The 17076-nt window shown below is 35.4% G+C and overlaps 1 protein-coding gene across 4 annotated transcripts in view; it reads right to left on the bottom strand.

Moving 5' to 3' along the window:
- The window catches only part of TLK2 (tousled like kinase 2), an 88234-nt gene that overhangs the window by 12763 nt on the left and 58395 nt on the right, over positions 1-17076 (bottom strand). For all 4 annotated transcript variants that reach the window (XM_011368560.2, XM_011368559.2, XM_023535629.1 and 1 more), the window contains 8 exons: positions 15703-15813; positions 14560-14696; positions 12006-12158; positions 8673-8739; positions 7574-7671; positions 6826-6907; positions 4830-4921; positions 327-416 (listed from right to left, as the gene is read on the bottom strand). In XM_011368560.2, coding sequence (XP_011366862.1) covers positions 327-416; positions 4830-4921; positions 6826-6907; positions 7574-7671; positions 8673-8739; positions 12006-12158; positions 14560-14696; positions 15703-15813 — 830 coding nt within the window. The remainder of the gene's footprint in view (positions 1-326; positions 417-4829; positions 4922-6825; positions 6908-7573; positions 7672-8672; positions 8740-12005; positions 12159-14559; positions 14697-15702; positions 15814-17076) is intronic.

The following is a 17076-nucleotide window of genomic DNA, read 5'->3' on the forward strand; positions in this document are numbered from 1 at the left end:
ATCTCAATGAAGCTACTTTAAAAACAATGGGAGCTCAAAATTGGACATGTTGAGAGTATTTACACCACAGAAATTGGCGTAATTTATAGCCCCATCTCCCTCCCCACCAAGCTGGATGTTAAACACATACCAGCACATACCCTTTGGCCAAGAGATGTCTTGCTGGCCCAAATGTGAATTTACATATGATCATCTGTCCATAAACAAATATATTTGGTCCCTCAAAAAGTATTCCCTAGACTCAGATTTAAACTCTATTCCATGAGTAGTCAAGACACTGCAAGAAAATAGTATTAACTGCTAAGCTAAATCGGCACAGCACTTACGAGTCAGTATCCAGTGAAAAGTAATCATATAGCTTAACTATTCTGGGATGATCCAGTTCTTTGTGAATCCGGTATTCCCTACACGCATGCCTGCAAACAAAATGGAAAATAAATAGTTTATACTTTAACTTGTCTTTTATAACTCATCAAAGATAGTCCTCATTTCTCTATTGTTTCCACCTATTCAATCCATTCAGATCTGCTTTCCTTATCTTTCTTCATCCTATTTTCTCTCCTAGTATCTACCAAATGGCTGAGAAAACAGTAGATGCTCAAGTATTTGTTGGATGGATTTTTACCCCTTTCGAGTTCGTCCTATGACAATATCACCACTTTGTATTTACATGCAAATATTGGAGCTTTAAAAATTACACAGTGTTTTTTTCCTCTCTTCTAAAGCTAATACTCCAAATCTAAAATGTTTACATCCTGGGGTTACACCAAGGGGATCAATTAGCATATAAACTCCTTGGATAAAAGATTATTGGTTATATAAGGCATTTTGTAATTTGTACTTGTTTTTGAATCCTACTCCTTATGAAATGGATTTAAAGGGCTATCGGCTTTAGTTCTAAAAAAATGTGAAACTGATAGAAAATTTGAAATGCTGGAAACCCTAGTTTTCTCAGAACAAGAATTTAAAAGTATTATATCTCTTTTTAAAACACTTCTCCAATTTAAGAACATTTAATAAGATTAGGAACAAAAATGTACTACATAATCCGATATATTCATAAATTGAGTTTTTAAAAAAATAACAGAACATATTTATACAATTACCAATAATTTTTAAAGTATTTAGTTCTTATTTACAAAGAGAGCAACAGGAAATTATTATATTTTAAGTAACCTAGCACCATTTAGTTTGGGGCATTTAGTTATAAGGCGAGAGTCAGAAAAGAAAACTTTCCATAGTATGGTAAAATAAAACTAAAGAAAGTGATGTTTTCAGAAATTAGTGTATTCTGTAATGTCAAAAATACTCAGAAAGTACTCAACTAACAAAGGTGAGGAAACAATGAAAGGCAGGGGAAAGGAGGAATGGGAATCTACAAGTAATTAAATATATTTTTTCCCCAATGGAAACTTTGTTTGACTAGGCTTATTTTTCAAGATGCCACTTCTGGCAGTTTTTGCTTCTTCTGATGCTTTGTTTCATCATCTTTAGGTCGTTCTGCCAGCACTTAGACAAGGCAGTGTTAGAATACATGCTACAGTGGGATCAAGAAACCTGACTTGGCGTCTGGTCTTTGTGACACCAGCTCACCGGGCTTCACTGTGACACCACCACACTGGACTGGCAGTTTTGAAGGGGGCTCTCACTGGTGATCCACACCTCCAGAGCCCCTGTGGAGAAGCTGAGCAAATGGAGCTTTGGCCCAACCCCTGATTCCTCCAAAGGAGTTCCACACTGTCCTTTTTCATGTATCAAGAATCCATGTAATATTTCATTTGGTAAAATAAAGACGATGCTGTTTAAAAAGAGGTTTAGAAACCTATGAACTAAATAGATAACTGTTCAAAAGTCATTTTTTTACCCTAGCATGCTATAAATCTATAGTTCCCTGAAATTTTTAACTTTTGCTTTTGTGTATTTCAGAGTAGAGACTAATTTCTCTGTCAAGGTACAGAGGAAGCTAAAGGAGGCAAAAATTAAGAATCAAAGGAAGTGTCATCTGAACTCCACGCCAACTAAGGGAATTTGCTGTGTGTCACTGAAAGCATTCCCTCAACCTCACAGCAGGTTCTAAGTCCACTTCTCATTTCATCAGGCAAGGCAGTGTGGCTCCCCCATATCCTTCACATGTTCAACTTTCAATTTAGCATCCAAGGGATTAATGCAATATAAATACAGAAACTTTAATAAGACACTGGAAGAGACTTATCCTAAAGTTAGTCTTTTACTCTCTTAAAAGTATATATATATTTACACTTTCTAGGATAAAATGACTTTATCCTAGAAAATTAGAAAAAAATTATATAAGAGTATATTAATTCAAATGCAATTATTTCTACAGAAAGCTTTATATGTAATTTTTCCTGTTGTAGAGTTTTTAATATGTTATTTTGGGGAGTTAAAGAAATCTAGTAATACCTATTAAAGTTTTAATAAGGTTATAAACAGTCAGTTTACTTTTTGCTTGTAGGGGGAAGAATAAGAAGGAAGGAGGTACAGAATAGAACTTAAACAAAAACTTTTATCGTCTTTGACTTTTTCCTTCTTTTTTACAAAAATAAATATCTTGATTCCGGACAGGATTAGAAAGTTACCCCCACGAAAGGAAAAGCAATCAAAAGTTTGAGGGGTTAGAGTAGCATTTTCATATTTTATAATGTTACCACACACTAAAGTATACTACTTTTCAGCTTAATACTGAATTTTTAAAGCACTCTCAAAAATTTGTTATGTGCTTGATATAAACTTCATTTAACTTTGAAGGAGTTCATGAGTTAATGACGTTTTGCTAATTCACTATTATCTGCAGCCTGAAATTCATCAGAATGATTTCATATCACTTAGCAAGCAAAATCTTTCAAAAAAAGGTGGAAGTGCTTAAAAATTTTCCCTGAAGGATGAACAGAAGTCACAATAACTGTGCACACTCCCTCCCCAGTGTCCATAGGGAAATGGCCACTGTCCAGAAGCTTCGCAGAGGTGCCCAGGCACCCTGATTCCCAGCTCTGACGAGGAAACACTGCGAGCTCGAGCTGGGCCAGGAAAGAGCTCAGAAACTCAAGGCAGGCCCCGCCACTGTCTGGTCGAGAAATGCGAGGAAGATGCCCAATTCATTCCCTCCAGGACTTGCCCGTGTGTCAAGTGGGTAGGTGGGCCTGGCTTCGATCCCTCACTCTTTCAAAATGCTGGGGTGAGCAGAACACCCACCTGCAGTTACTACAGTATTAATGCCAGAGATCTCTATAAGGCCAGCCCAAAAGCTGGACACTGAGACCAGGCAAAATATGTATAGATCCTGCAACATGAACTATCTTCTTAAGAAAATAGTCTTGGCTGACCAAGGCTGATCCCTCCTAAAGTCAACTGGTCAGTGTGGTCAGTGTACATGTAAGATAGGCAACGGGCTCCAAGGACAGCTGAAGGGCGTCTGTAAAGAGAAGCATGGACTGTTCCAATACCCTGAGCCACTCTGTCTCAAAATAATGGGAACGTTTCTCATTTATAACTGGCCAGGACAACATGTGGTTTCCTTCTCTGAAGTGTTTCTGGCATTTGCTGAGGCCTATCATTCGTCCCTGCACGTCAAGTGACTGGAATGTACTTATAATAATGTAACTGCTCCTCAGAGGCATCTGGACTACAGCTGCCTGTCACATAAGACACACATGCAGATGCATAAACCGCATGTAATCCCTTTTCCTACCTCTGCTAAAGCCCTGTTTCTCTTAATGCCACAGGAACCTTCTCTTCTCCCGGGCTGAGAGCTACTGCCAGTCTGCATGGAACGGGATGAGTTCCTGGGTCCCTGATGAACAACAGGTACAATGCAAGGGCTGCCTTGGTCCAGCACCAAGGGCTAGTTGATGATACAGAAATGTTTTATTTCCCCTCCTGGGATTTGGAAGCCAACTAAAAGGCTACTTCAAAGTCCACTGCTTTTTTCCCCTCCAAAGTGCTATTTATAAGAAAAAAAACCAAAACTGCTTTAAGAGAAAGGAGGAGGGTTGTTTACATCAAGAGGGGCTGTCTCCTTTCAGGGGTAGGACATGTCTAATTCAGTACCTGTATCTGTAACAAGGAAACACTATTAAACCCAGCGGGGACTCTAACAGCAAAGTGATTCTGTGTGGCCTCCAAAGCAAATGGGCCATGAACCCCAATGTTGTGAGGCTTGGAGAGAAAAAAGCAAAACCTGGCATTAGTGAATTAATGAAATTCATACCTGCATAGCTAACAACTATTCATTCTAAAGAAGTCACCCCTCCCCATAAGTACGGATGAGGGCCACCACCAGTGGCGTTGCGGAGAGACAAGCACAGTAAGAGGGACACTGAAGACCAAGAACTTGGAGATGGGCAAACTGTGCTGAGGGAGCTGAACAAGTTGAACGAGTAGCACCGAGGCAGGCTGGTCTCCTCCAGAATGAAATAATGGAGCAGCGAAAAAAGCTCTACCCGAAGCTCCCGAGGGTCCTTAGACCCCTAAAGGACTCTTTTGTGAGTTCCACACACAAGCAACAATGGTTTCTCAGGCTTTGTTTATTGTAACTAATTTTATACACACAATGGAAGGGGAGGTTAAGAGCATGGGCTTTGGATTAAGGGAAGTCTAGATTTAAATATAAATGTAGCCATTTTGTAACTATTATTCAAATTCTCTAAGTATCAGTTTCCTCATCAGTAAAATGGAAAATTTATTCACTCTTCTAAGACAGTTATGAGGAGTAAATGAAATAACAACAATGCATGTAAAGCTCTTAACACAGTGCTCAAACTTCAGCTATTATTACTAAATTTTGAAAAATGAGACCCGCTAGTATCACTTACTTGTGGTAATTCTCCTTTTTCTCATCTCTCCAGTTTTTATTTAACTGGTGTATTTTCACAGCTACATATCTTTGTTCTGTTAGATCAAATGCCTATGAAGAAAAGGAATAAATTATATTCTGAATGTATTACCGAGAATTACAGGCAACTGACTTGAAGCCTCCATTTAACAGATAAACATACTCGAAAGTCCAAAATGCATTATTAAATAAAAACAGCAGTGGAAGACAATGCATCGCATACTCGCTTCAGAGTAGCAACCATCTTCTTGAAATCTGTGATCAGACAATTTAGAAGTCTCCAGACAAACTGGCACCAAGGGGGTTAGAAAATAAAACCAAGCATATACCACAAACATAAAGACAGCCCATGCATGCCATTACAGTCACTTCCAAATAATTCTCTTTCTGGACATCATCTACCCTATATGGGACTCTTCTCCCTTAGGTTGTCTTTTGTCCCTTAGCTGACACTGGGACTTGACATGCTGTAACAGTAAGTCCTGCCACTTTTGAAATGCTGGGAACATAGATCATCTGCCTTCTTGAGAAATAAACCCTGAGGATATACCTCTTTGTTGTGTTTGTTTAGAAAATAACCTTGTCATTTATTATATTGTGTTTGTTAAAGTAAACAGAAACAAGAACTGAAAAACAGCTCTGCCTTTAGTCCCACTCATATATGCTGGGTAAAAAAGCAGTTTTGATCCCAACAATGTCTGAAGTTAGTCACACGAAGTCACTTCTCCAGCCACTGTCCAAAGAAAGGGACATGCTTTCCCCAAACACCACTACTGTTGGCAAGACCCACGTCAGCTGTGTAGTGCTAGATCACAGGAGCAGCGAATGGGTTTTTGAGGATATCAACTGAGAGAATATTCACAACTCATTCTAGGACAACTATGACAGCTAGACCACTGAAGACAACTATGGGCCAGTCCCACTTACGGATGCAGATAAAAAATATGAATACAATACTAGAAAATCAAACCCAGCAGTACACTAAAGACAATATTATAGTTCTGGAAATGGAGAGTGATGACAGTTGCCCAATACTGTGAATGTACTTAATGCTACTGAACTGCACATTTTAAAGTGGTTAATTAAAATAAATTTTATGTATACATATATCACAATAAAAAATTAACATTAAAAAAGGAAAACCAGTAGATCTAGTTTTTACTGTTTTTATTTTAAATAAAAACTATTTTACACAAAAGGTTTCCCACATATAAATCCAGATGGGCATAATATAAATCATAACAGTGAAGGCTACACCTTAGAAAAGAGAATTATCAGGGTCACACACTAAAGACCACTTAAAAAAACAAATTCTACATTTAAAAGCCAGGTGCCAGAAACATCTAGAGAAATTTAAGGATGCTGTGGCTGGTGAACACATTATGGATCTGTAGCTATATTTAAAACTGGCTGAATTCCTCATTTTGAAAAAATCAACTGGAGGCACAGTGGTCTATAGTTTCCTGGCCAAACTAAAGCACTCTAAGCAAGGGCAAACTTTCAAAATGCCAGCGCTACTAAACACTCTGACTTAGAAGATGAGACTGTTTTTAAAAAGCAGGATTTTGAATAAGAATTAACTAACATTTTTATTGTTAAAAAAATTTTTATGAGAATAAAAGTAACACACACTAACAAATGCAGAAGAGACAGAAAGTATAGAAACAGAATAAAAATCACCATAATTTTTATTCTGCTACCCAGAAATTAGTGGTGTTTTCCTTCCTGTTTTTAAAAATCTATATTTATTTATTTTTCAAATTTGAAAACTTGGTAAAATATTGTATCCTGCATAGTTACTGAAGTTTACTAAAAGCAGTTCCCCCAAAGATAGTTAAAGTTTCCAAGGTTCTTAAAGTTTCTGAATTTCAACTAATAGAAATCAACCCACAGTTACCATTATTCTAAATGTTCTCTAAGTTGGTAACGACTAATAATTTAACCCTCAGTTTTTGTACCCAGTTCTTCATACTTACCTTGTAAACTTCACTGAAACCTCCTCTACCCAAAAGATGTAACAACAAATATCTGTCATTTAGCGTTGGATGATCTTTAAATCTGTGGAAAGAGGGAATATATAACATCCTGAGGTCAAAGACTACACAATCTTCCCTATTTATAAAATTTCCAGAATATCTAACATGTTATACACGATTATAACTGCCGCTGATCAATATATCTAATTCTGAACATAAAGTAAGTTATGTAATTCAAAAAGACAGCATAATTACAATGAACAGCATTAGCTGTAGAGTCATGAGATATAGGTGCCAGTCTCAATGCAACCACAATTAGACCTGTGACCTTTGTTGGCCTTCCTCCCTTTCTGCCCTGCTATAAAGTGAGGGGTGTAGACTACACTAGGTCGGGGATTTTCAAACTGTGCTACTTGGTTCTTCCAAACCATTCAAGAGCCACATGCTCCCACCATTACACTGTGAACGCACAGTGTAAATACCTATATGCCTTACTGTTAAAAGTGTACAGATGAAACTTATTGGATTTAGTTAACCAATGTCACCATAAAAAAAAATCTAATGTATTTAAACTACAGCAAATCATAACTTTGTTTATAAAACTGTATTATATCCTGTTAATAGAACTAAATACACCATGAAATCAATGCACCCAATTTATATTAAACAAAAACATCATTTAGATCATTCAACTCATGTCAGAGAGTGCTCAGCAATCTCCAACCCAACATACTCCCAAATTGCTTACTGTGAATTATCTTCATTATGTATCCTTTTTAGTTCCCTGATATGTAGATTTCTAACCCTTTCTAGCCTTTCCAGCTCTGCCTGGATCTCTGCTTCCTCCTAAAGTGAAAAGGAAAGAAATAGCTCAGAACACAAGAAACTTTACCTTTCCAAAATCTCATTTCAAAAACAAGAGCAGACTGTTCTCTCGTGAAAAGTTAAAGGAAGATGTTTTGCATTTTTTAAAAAAAAAGTCTTTTAAAGAATTTTAATCATAAAAACCAAGCCTATAACAAATAATAAGTAAAATTCAAACCATATAGAGTAGTATGATAGGAAAAGTAAGAGTTCTCTGCCTCCCTGCTCCCGCTTCCCCAAGCCTACTCCCCAGATGTAACCACTGTTAAGTTTCCAGAAATGTTCTGTATATATATATACACATAAGCATGCAACCATTTAAAAAAAAAAACAACAACAAAAAACAAAATTCAGGTTCTCTATCTGGTCCTGTTCTGTAAGTATGGATTATACTTGGTGCCTTAAGTTCCACTGATTTAACAAGATATGAGAACCACCTAATGGGAAAAAAAGAAAATACACACCAATAGCAATTTATTAAATGCTTATTGACCTTCATTATGACAAGCAGCATCCACCAAAAATGTATGAGTTGCTGAATTAGAGATGAGAGGTCTACATCTAAGATGCTTTTGTGAACATCATCAATAATAAATTCTACATAGGTGCCTTTGTGTTACAATATGGTTTAGGCAAGAGATAAGAAGCTGCTATGTGATTTAAAACATCATAAGAGTTTTAACATCATTTTGGAACTATCTACTCCTATTGTATATTTAATTTTTACTATAAGGATAACCACTTGTGAAGTCTTTTGAGGTGTACAGAAATATCTACTGGTACCCTTGTAGGAAAAGTACTCTCCCCGGGCTGGAGTTGATTTGAAAATTGAAAGACATGACTTCCACCATTAGAATACAAGATATGACAGAGTAACAACTCAAAGATTTCTGCAAGTCTATGAAACTATTACATTCGTCCAAATAATCAACTTGCTTCCACACTAAATGTAAACTAAAAATTGCATTTCTGATCATACTTACCTTTTTTAGATGACCTAATCTGAGTTTGAATATTTCTTCTTGTTCATGGTATTCTGCTAATGTTAACCTGGAAAATAATAGTAGAAATTTCCAGAATTTCTTTGAAATCATAGTGCACCTATCTAAAGAGAAATTCTCAAATAATGCTGTATGGTATATTCAGTCTCTTAGTTAAAATGACTAAATGACAGATTATCTTGCAGTCTTTTAACATGAGAAAATTTCTGTGACTTATCAGATGTAATGTGAAGGGACTTCAAACCCAGAAGTCTAATTTATAAAAAAATGGAAAAAAAAAATGAGCTATATTTTTACATTATTTATGAAAAGTTTTGTCCCAAACATTACTCATATAAAAATCCATTGGGAGAGGCAGCTAAAAATTATTATGTCTAAATTTTTTTAAAGAACAAAACAAGACAATGGATTTGATTATTTCTGATAACTCTTAGACCCCGACAGTACAATAACAAAGAACAACATAATGGAAGGAGTCCGGGATTTGGCGTTTGAAGACTAGGGTTCAAAGTGCAACTTGGGCCACGTGACCTTGACCAAACAACTTTAAGTTTCCTAAAAATCCGGCAAGTCATAGTACCTCTCTAACAAAGCTTTTGTGACTATTAAATGAGTGTGAAAACAATTTATAATTTATAAGTTGTAAAATGCTATTTAAACACAAATTCTCAAACGGTTGACTGGATGGGAAATCACTCGATCCGTATTCCACCAACCCCAATCGCACACTATCTCAAGAATGAGCAAGTAAAATACTCCTTCATCTTCACCCTCTTCACATTCTAGGAGCATATGCACATATTTAAAAGTTTTAGATGTCCCTGTTTAGACATATTCTAAATGGTAGAAGAAAGAAGAAACAGCTATCCTATCAATCAGGAAGAGCTACAAAATAGAACCTTTGAGGTCTGACTAAAAGAAAATTTAAAAAAGAGTAATGACAAGAAGAAATATATACCCACTAGGGCCATTACACCTATCTCTTCAAAGTTGCAGAAATACTTATATGCATTATTTTGTATCACACCAGTAAAAAAGGGAGAAACGAAAAAAAATCAAAGCTAAGCATTCTCTCTGCCTGATAGAGGTTCAATACCGGGAAAGAATAATGTGACTTACTCCAAGACTCGAGAAGACTATCTATCTCTGGCTTCCAGCCAGAGGAATGAGCCAAGTCACTGATACTCTAATTAAAAAGTGGACTAAATGCCTTCCAGTTTGGATTTTACACAACACTCCAGATGGCAACTCCTTACTGACATACTACTAGCCTAGGCTAAATTCTAATTATTGTTCTATGGCAAGGAAACAACCTGCCTTCTTTATTACTCCTTACTCCTAAGCCAATGGTTTTATGCACTGGCATTGAATAATTTTTAAGTAATACTGGAGGAAAAGTCTTTTCACTAAATAAATACAGGTGCCAGGAAAGAAGACAAGATCAGATTAATATGTACATTTGCCTGGAGAACCTCTCAATCTGGACTCTGATTTGAATTTTTTGAAAGAAAATGTTTTTTACTTAGAATCTAGTTTTAAAATATTCAGGCTATAAGAGTGAAGACTTTTCCCAAGCTTATTCACTGTGCATACTTTTATCACCATACTTAACGTTAATTATTAATTTATCCATTTATTAATTTCCCCTATGTAAACTGTGAGCTCCTAACTAGGGCTGTCTCCTTTAACTCTATATCCCCAGTGCCCAGAACAGAGCTGAGCATCTAATAAGCATTTAATACAGACTTACTAAATGTATGTCAAGGAAAAAGCTCCCAAATACATCAGGTATGTATTGAGTGAGGACTGGTGTTAAGTTATCTCTCACTGGAGTGAAGAAAGATACATTTAAAATGCAATGGACTTTTAACAATGTTTGTAATACAAGTATTATTATACTTGAAGTGGATTATGGGTTAATGTTTTTGTGAACTGATATGAAGACATAAAAGGCAAGAGACATGAGTCAATAAATTATATGATATTATTATTTTTTATCTGTGGCTATCTTTAGACCTGAAACTTATTTTAAATTAAAGAATCCCATACTGACAGCTTTACAAAATTTCTTTTTCCCTCGAAAAACCAATGTAGCCACTATAGATATGCTGATTATAATACCAATAACTGTTTCTATTAAAAATATTTTTTTTTAATTTCAAATATCCAATGCAGAAACCAATTTCAGGGTTACCATCAATTCTTTAGAGACTGCCTACACTATTATCTGTAGAGCTCTTTTTTTTCCCTTTTTAATTTGAAAGCCTCTTAAAGACAGGTGGTGGTTTAAATGTATTCAGGGTATGCATAAGAAATATTTTAAATAGGTGTAATATATAGGTTTCATTTCCCATGCCAATTCTAGATTGGCAGTTCCTATCTAGTTGGCAAACTACAGCAGTGTCGTTCAGCCCACAGTCTGTTTTTGTAAATAAAGTTTTATCAGAACACAGCCATACCCATTCATTTACGTATTGTCTGTGGCTGCTTTCAGGCTACAACAATAGAGTAGGTGCAACAGAGATCCTACCCTCTAGCTTCCTAAGCCTAAAGTATTTATTTACTATCTGGCCCATTATAGAAAAGCTTGTGAACTCCTGTCGCAGTGGAAGACTCTCTTAGTGGTCAAGAATTCAATGATCAAAAAGGGAACTCTGACACGGGGTGAGGGTAGAAAAGGAAGGCATCTGTGCTTAGGATATTCTAACCCTGCTAATTCATGGCAGCTATGTAATAATTGTTGATGGGCAGTGAGAAAGATGACTACACTGCAATTTAAGATATTGGTGTTTTCCTTGGGTACCCCAGAACAGGAAAAAATGATGTCATGTCAAGATTTGGTTTATTGGGAAAATGTCCTTTTCCTTATTTTATACCTATTTTTTCTTAGCTTACTCCTAAGTTTGTGGCTGTTAACTAAGTGTCCTTTAGACCAGTAAAGAGCATTCTTCAGTCTGAGGCAGCAGCCAGGTAATCCCCAGAAGATGATGACAACATACCATAAGCAATTATATCATTTGAATACCAACCACAATGCCATCATGTTTATTATCAGAGTGGCCAAAGATCATGACATCAAGCTGAGCAACATTACGTCTCCCTCATTCAAAAGTCCCCAGGTAAGACCAGGACTAAGAAAATGAATTAATTGTATACGGCTTTTACGTGAGTTGAGCAAATCCATCAATGTAAGAAGAAAGCTTAAGCTCTAGAAATCTCTATAATTTATCATTTTTTCCCAGTGGCATTCAATAGGACATTTGTGTTTCGAAGGAGGGAGTGGTTTCTCAAAGCTCACACCAATAAAGAACATACGTTTCATTTTCCGCTCCATTGGTCTTGCTTTTCCGCTGTTTCTGCTCATTGGTTGCCGGAGGGGCCTGTCCCATGGCAGGAGGTTTCCGCTTTGCTAACATTTTCCGTTGTCTTTCTATCTCTTCCCTCTGTGAATTTATCCTTTCCTGTTGCCTAGATATAAAAGATGTTGCAAAGAGGGAAAAGGTCAAAAAAATTTTAACATAGCTACAGAATAAACAGGTATCTTTGTCACCTGTATATCTGAGACTTCAGAAAAAAAATAAGCCCCTTTAAATCAAGTAGACTTTTGATTTTAATTTAAGATTGGAAGAGCCAAATACTTGGTGAAAGAAAGATTTTTTTGGAATGAGTGTGAGCTTTACGGCACTAGTTATGATTATTTTCAGAGTAGAAAAGTGGGCAGGAAGAAACAATATCAAATTTCTACTATGACCTTATTTTCTGACTAAAAAGAAAGAATTTTCCAATTTCTTTTTAACATTTGAAACAACTCTCTGATATGAACCTATTAAAGTAAAAAACTGTATTTACTTAAAAAAAGTACAAAAGGTTCTAAGTGTCTTTTTATTTATTTGGATTAAAGTTTCCTCAAATTATATCTAGAAAGATACAAATTTGAAGGATACTAAACAAAGTAAAAAAGATTTTCATTTACTCTAGTCTAAGTGAACCATTACTACTCCAAGTCTCTCACTCACTGATATGGTAAAATCTAAACTAAGTTTTTGAAAAACAAGTACATTCAGAGAAAGCACGATGAAGCCTTGCAACTAGTTAAAATTCCTTAAGGAATGGTAGATTAAATGAGTTAATACATGTTAAGAACTCTTTAGACATCTAATACCATTACCATTAGAATATTTCCTAGTAGAATGTCCAGTTTTCTATAATAAACAAGTTTATAAATTAGTAATCAATAAAAGTATCAATATAAGAAAACCACTCTCTCTCATGTATCCCACCACTTAACAGATATTAAGTTTTATAGACTTGGCATATAAAAATATACCAAGATCTGGGATTAACCTTTTAACAGACTAAAATCTAAATCACCTATCAGAGCTGACAGTCAGATGCTAACTCCCCTTTCTTTCTCTAAAGTGCTCCCCTGCCAACTCCTTTTCTTAATCCAATCTTCATTTTTGTAGAATGACAAGAATCTACTTTTTAAAACCTATTCTCAAATGAAATCCAATCTACCCTCTTTCCTGAACACTGTAGTTGTGTCTCTGGACCTTTTCCAGATTCAGTATATCTTTCTAGGAAGAACGGCAACCAGAAAAATAAGTACTCCAGGATAGATGCCCATAAGACAATTTATGCTGCCATATCTACAAGGGCAACACGCTGAGCAAGGTTAACCTAATCTGAGTACTGCAAACAACTAACTATTCATCTAATACAATTCCCTTGGCTTTGCTATGACCTGGGTTACTGATTAGATATCAATTTAACAACAGAATGGAAATTTTAATTCATGAGTTTTCTGCTTGTCTGAAAAACTCTTTTAATTATCATTAGAGATATGCCTCACTCTCCAAAACATGGCTTGAAAGAACTTCTATCACCACTCATGTTTACAGCTCAGAGTGGATGCCGCTGAGCCTCTGGCACTGACCTAAGTCAAAAGGCTTTGTTTTCTTCCAGTGTACAGTATATTTGACTCAACAGCCTCCCATCACACCAAAATGTGCATTCTCAAGGTACATTTGTGAGGCAAAAATACACCTAAACCAAGTTGGAGGTTAAAGTATCACATACAAAACAATGACTACTAACGTGTAATCCAAAGGTTAGTTTTAATAAAGTATTATTACTTTACATCAACATCTGAACTTTTCTTTCAGGAATAAATGTTATTTTTGTTTCATTACTATTTAAAACTAGTCCCATAGACTCCAATTAATGCTCACTAAGTTCTTTCAGCAAGGAAAAAAAAAGGTAGGAAAAGTAGTCTACGGAACCCTCATGATGATCTCAGCAGATTTAAAGTTTGAGAGCCCATGATTAAAAACACAATGCCTCCCACCCCGGTCTTGGATGGAAATGATCCCCATGATCAAATTCACAATGCCACCCCCCAGTGTCAGACAGAAATGAGCTGACAAACCAAAATAAATAATGAACACTGCCTCCTTAAAGAGGCTCAGCGACATGTTCTATAAGGTTCTTCTAGAGTTTCATTTTGTTTGATACCTAACGAGTCCTTGCCTATTTCATTTTTTTGTGGACTCAGAGTAAATACTTAGCCACTCTCATAAAATCCATTACACAATTTAAAAAATATCAAGAAAATTCCTAGATCTTTCTTCCTTAGCTTTGGAAATTCTGATTCTTTTAAACTTTAATGTAGAACTAATTTTTTATTCCTCTGATGGTTTGTGCCATTTTTTTCCCGGGACCTCACCTCATTCTCTACATGTGTGGTGACTAAAACTGAATGAAAAGATGACTACCGCTATTAGAATTATTAATGACTACGATTTCAGAAAACTTAAAAAATTCCAAACCAATTTTTCAATTCTCAATTAAATTATCACAATGAACTTACTTGATAAGGTTCTGGAAAGCATAACCATCTGTCCACTGTTCCGTAAAAGAGGCCCCATGTCGCACAGTGGTAAAGTGGCCCAATCTCAAGCGGTCTTGCATGCTCTTATCTCTACATGCCATCTTCTCTTGTTTTGACTTACAGGAATGGACAAATAGAAAATAATTTCATTTTCCTATGAGAACTCAGATACAACGCTATGTTTATTTGTTATACTACACTGTTCAAAGTTTAGTACAACAGGCTAAATCTACATTGACTTTAGGAAGTATCCTAACACTTGCAATAAATTCTCTGTATTAACATCTGCCTTGTTATTCCTGTCATAAAAATGGAAAATAAAGTAGTTTTCTTTCTATAAAATTAATGAATTAAAAGATGAGGCAAAATGTCCCTCAGTATTTTTGACATCAGTAAAATAATCTACTTCGCTTTTATCAGCGTTTCTTACCATTTTAACAACATTCCAAAGATTTCAGCGCAAGTAACCACAGTCTGTTTCAAATCTCTAGCTTGTAATAATTTCATTAAAAAGTACTGCCATCTTAAAGCTTTCAATATGAGATAAATAAGTACTGGAGATGCATTAGTAAAAAAAAAAAAAAAAACTTTTAAGAAAGTTACTAATAATTACTAAAAGCAAGTGCAACTAATCAATTACTATAAAAGAGACATCAGCCAATTAATCATATTCAAGTACATATATACCAACTTAATTATTTTGTAGCACAAAGCACTTAATTATCACATTATATACATAAATTACTCCAAATACCATCTCTGAAATGGAAATGTAACTACTGTTAAATGTTTATAATAGTAATAGAATACACACTTCAATTGATAGGATAAAAATAAGAATTTTGGGGAGAAACACCCCAAATAAATTCAACTAAGACTAGCTGTCTTTGTCCAATCAACATCACACTCAAAACAATGCATAGCCAGAAAGAATGTCGCAAATTATTACTCTGGATGCTTGGTCCAGTGTCCACGCAAGAAAGAATTCTAATTGCCAAACCATAAATCTTCTAAAAAGCCCTACTTTGAAATATTCTCACGTCAGGTAAGATAAGGGACCACAACAATGACACACACTAAGCATCTTGGGATACAGAGTTCAGGCCCCCATTCATCACTCACCTTTTCTATAAGGAGTTTCTTGCTCATTGTCACACATCGATTTAATCGTTCTTTGTATTTCTCTAGCATCTTTTGCTGTTCATCAATCTGCCGTCTCAAATCACAGTTGGCCTTCAATGGGAAACAAAATTTTAATTAGCTCCAAGGAAGACAGATTAATACAAAAGCAGTTTCTACAGTGTCTGCGAATCATTTATGAGGTTAAATCAACAGCAAAATTAAGAGTCAAAGAACAGTAACTGTCTTTAAAAGGAGGTACTTTATTCTCTCTTAATAAACATCATCTATTTATTAAAGATGAAGTCTGTTACTAGAAGTGAGCTTGTTTTTCTAATGATATTTTACTCTTCCTAAAATCTAGTTACAGCTAAATCTAATACATCACATATGCCTCAATTGTTATAAAATAAAAGAAAACTCTGCAATGAATGAGGTGTTTAAAACACATACAAGGGTGATTACGCACTTTCTAAAAAAATTACAGAATTTTTTAAAAAACCACATATAGTTACGTGCAATTGTTCTTTGTTTTTCTATTCTTGTTTCCAAAGAAAAAGAGACATGAATGTACATGTTTCTTACCAGAGAAGCCAGACACACCCATGCATGCCCACATAAGACAGAATAACAAACAAGTTGAATACAAGGTCCTGGTTCAAGAATACCAGAATGTAAATACACAGTTAATTTAGCTGTGGCCAGAAGGATAGGCTAAATACTTTGAAAAAGTCAAGCCTCCTACAATAACAGAGAAGGAAAGAACCACTAACCCAAGGCCAATTTTGACTCGCAATTCTGAATTTATTTTTGTGTTAAATAAAAGATCTCTACTCTCTTTTGGCAAATAAATGCTACTTTATAATAACTTGCTTGAATTATGAAAAAAAAATCTGGTATTTCCCAATCAAATGAAATAAGTGTTTCTGAAACAAGTAAAAAGCACAAATGGAAGATATCACAGCATACTCAATTGCTGAGACTTTTCAGCTTAATTTTTAAAGTGACCAGAGTACAACAGCTTCCATCTCCAAATTTCTGCTCTCCTCGTAGTATAATTTCTTCATATTAGTTCTTCTTACAGAGTTCTATGGACCACATTATCAAAGGCAAAGCGCAAGTACATTTGGGTAAATGTGACTACTTCATATTAAAGAACCTACAAGCCAAAGATTATGTAATGTTTATGTGAAATTCAATCTACTTTTGGACAGTAAGCATTCCCTTGAAATCTGTAATCAAATGTATGGAATCAATGAATCTCTGGAGGTTTATTTAAAATGTTAAGAACTCTTAAATTTTTATGGTTTCTAATACTACTTTGTATTCAGGTTTAAAATAGCACCTGGCTAGCAGCTCCTGATGCAGCCTTACCCG

The sequence above is a fragment of the Pteropus vampyrus genome, unplaced genomic scaffold (genome assembly GCF_000151845.1).
Source record: "Pteropus vampyrus isolate Shadow unplaced genomic scaffold, Pvam_2.0 Scaffold143, whole genome shotgun sequence".
Lineage (NCBI taxonomy): Eukaryota > Metazoa > Chordata > Mammalia > Chiroptera > Pteropodidae > Pteropus > Pteropus vampyrus.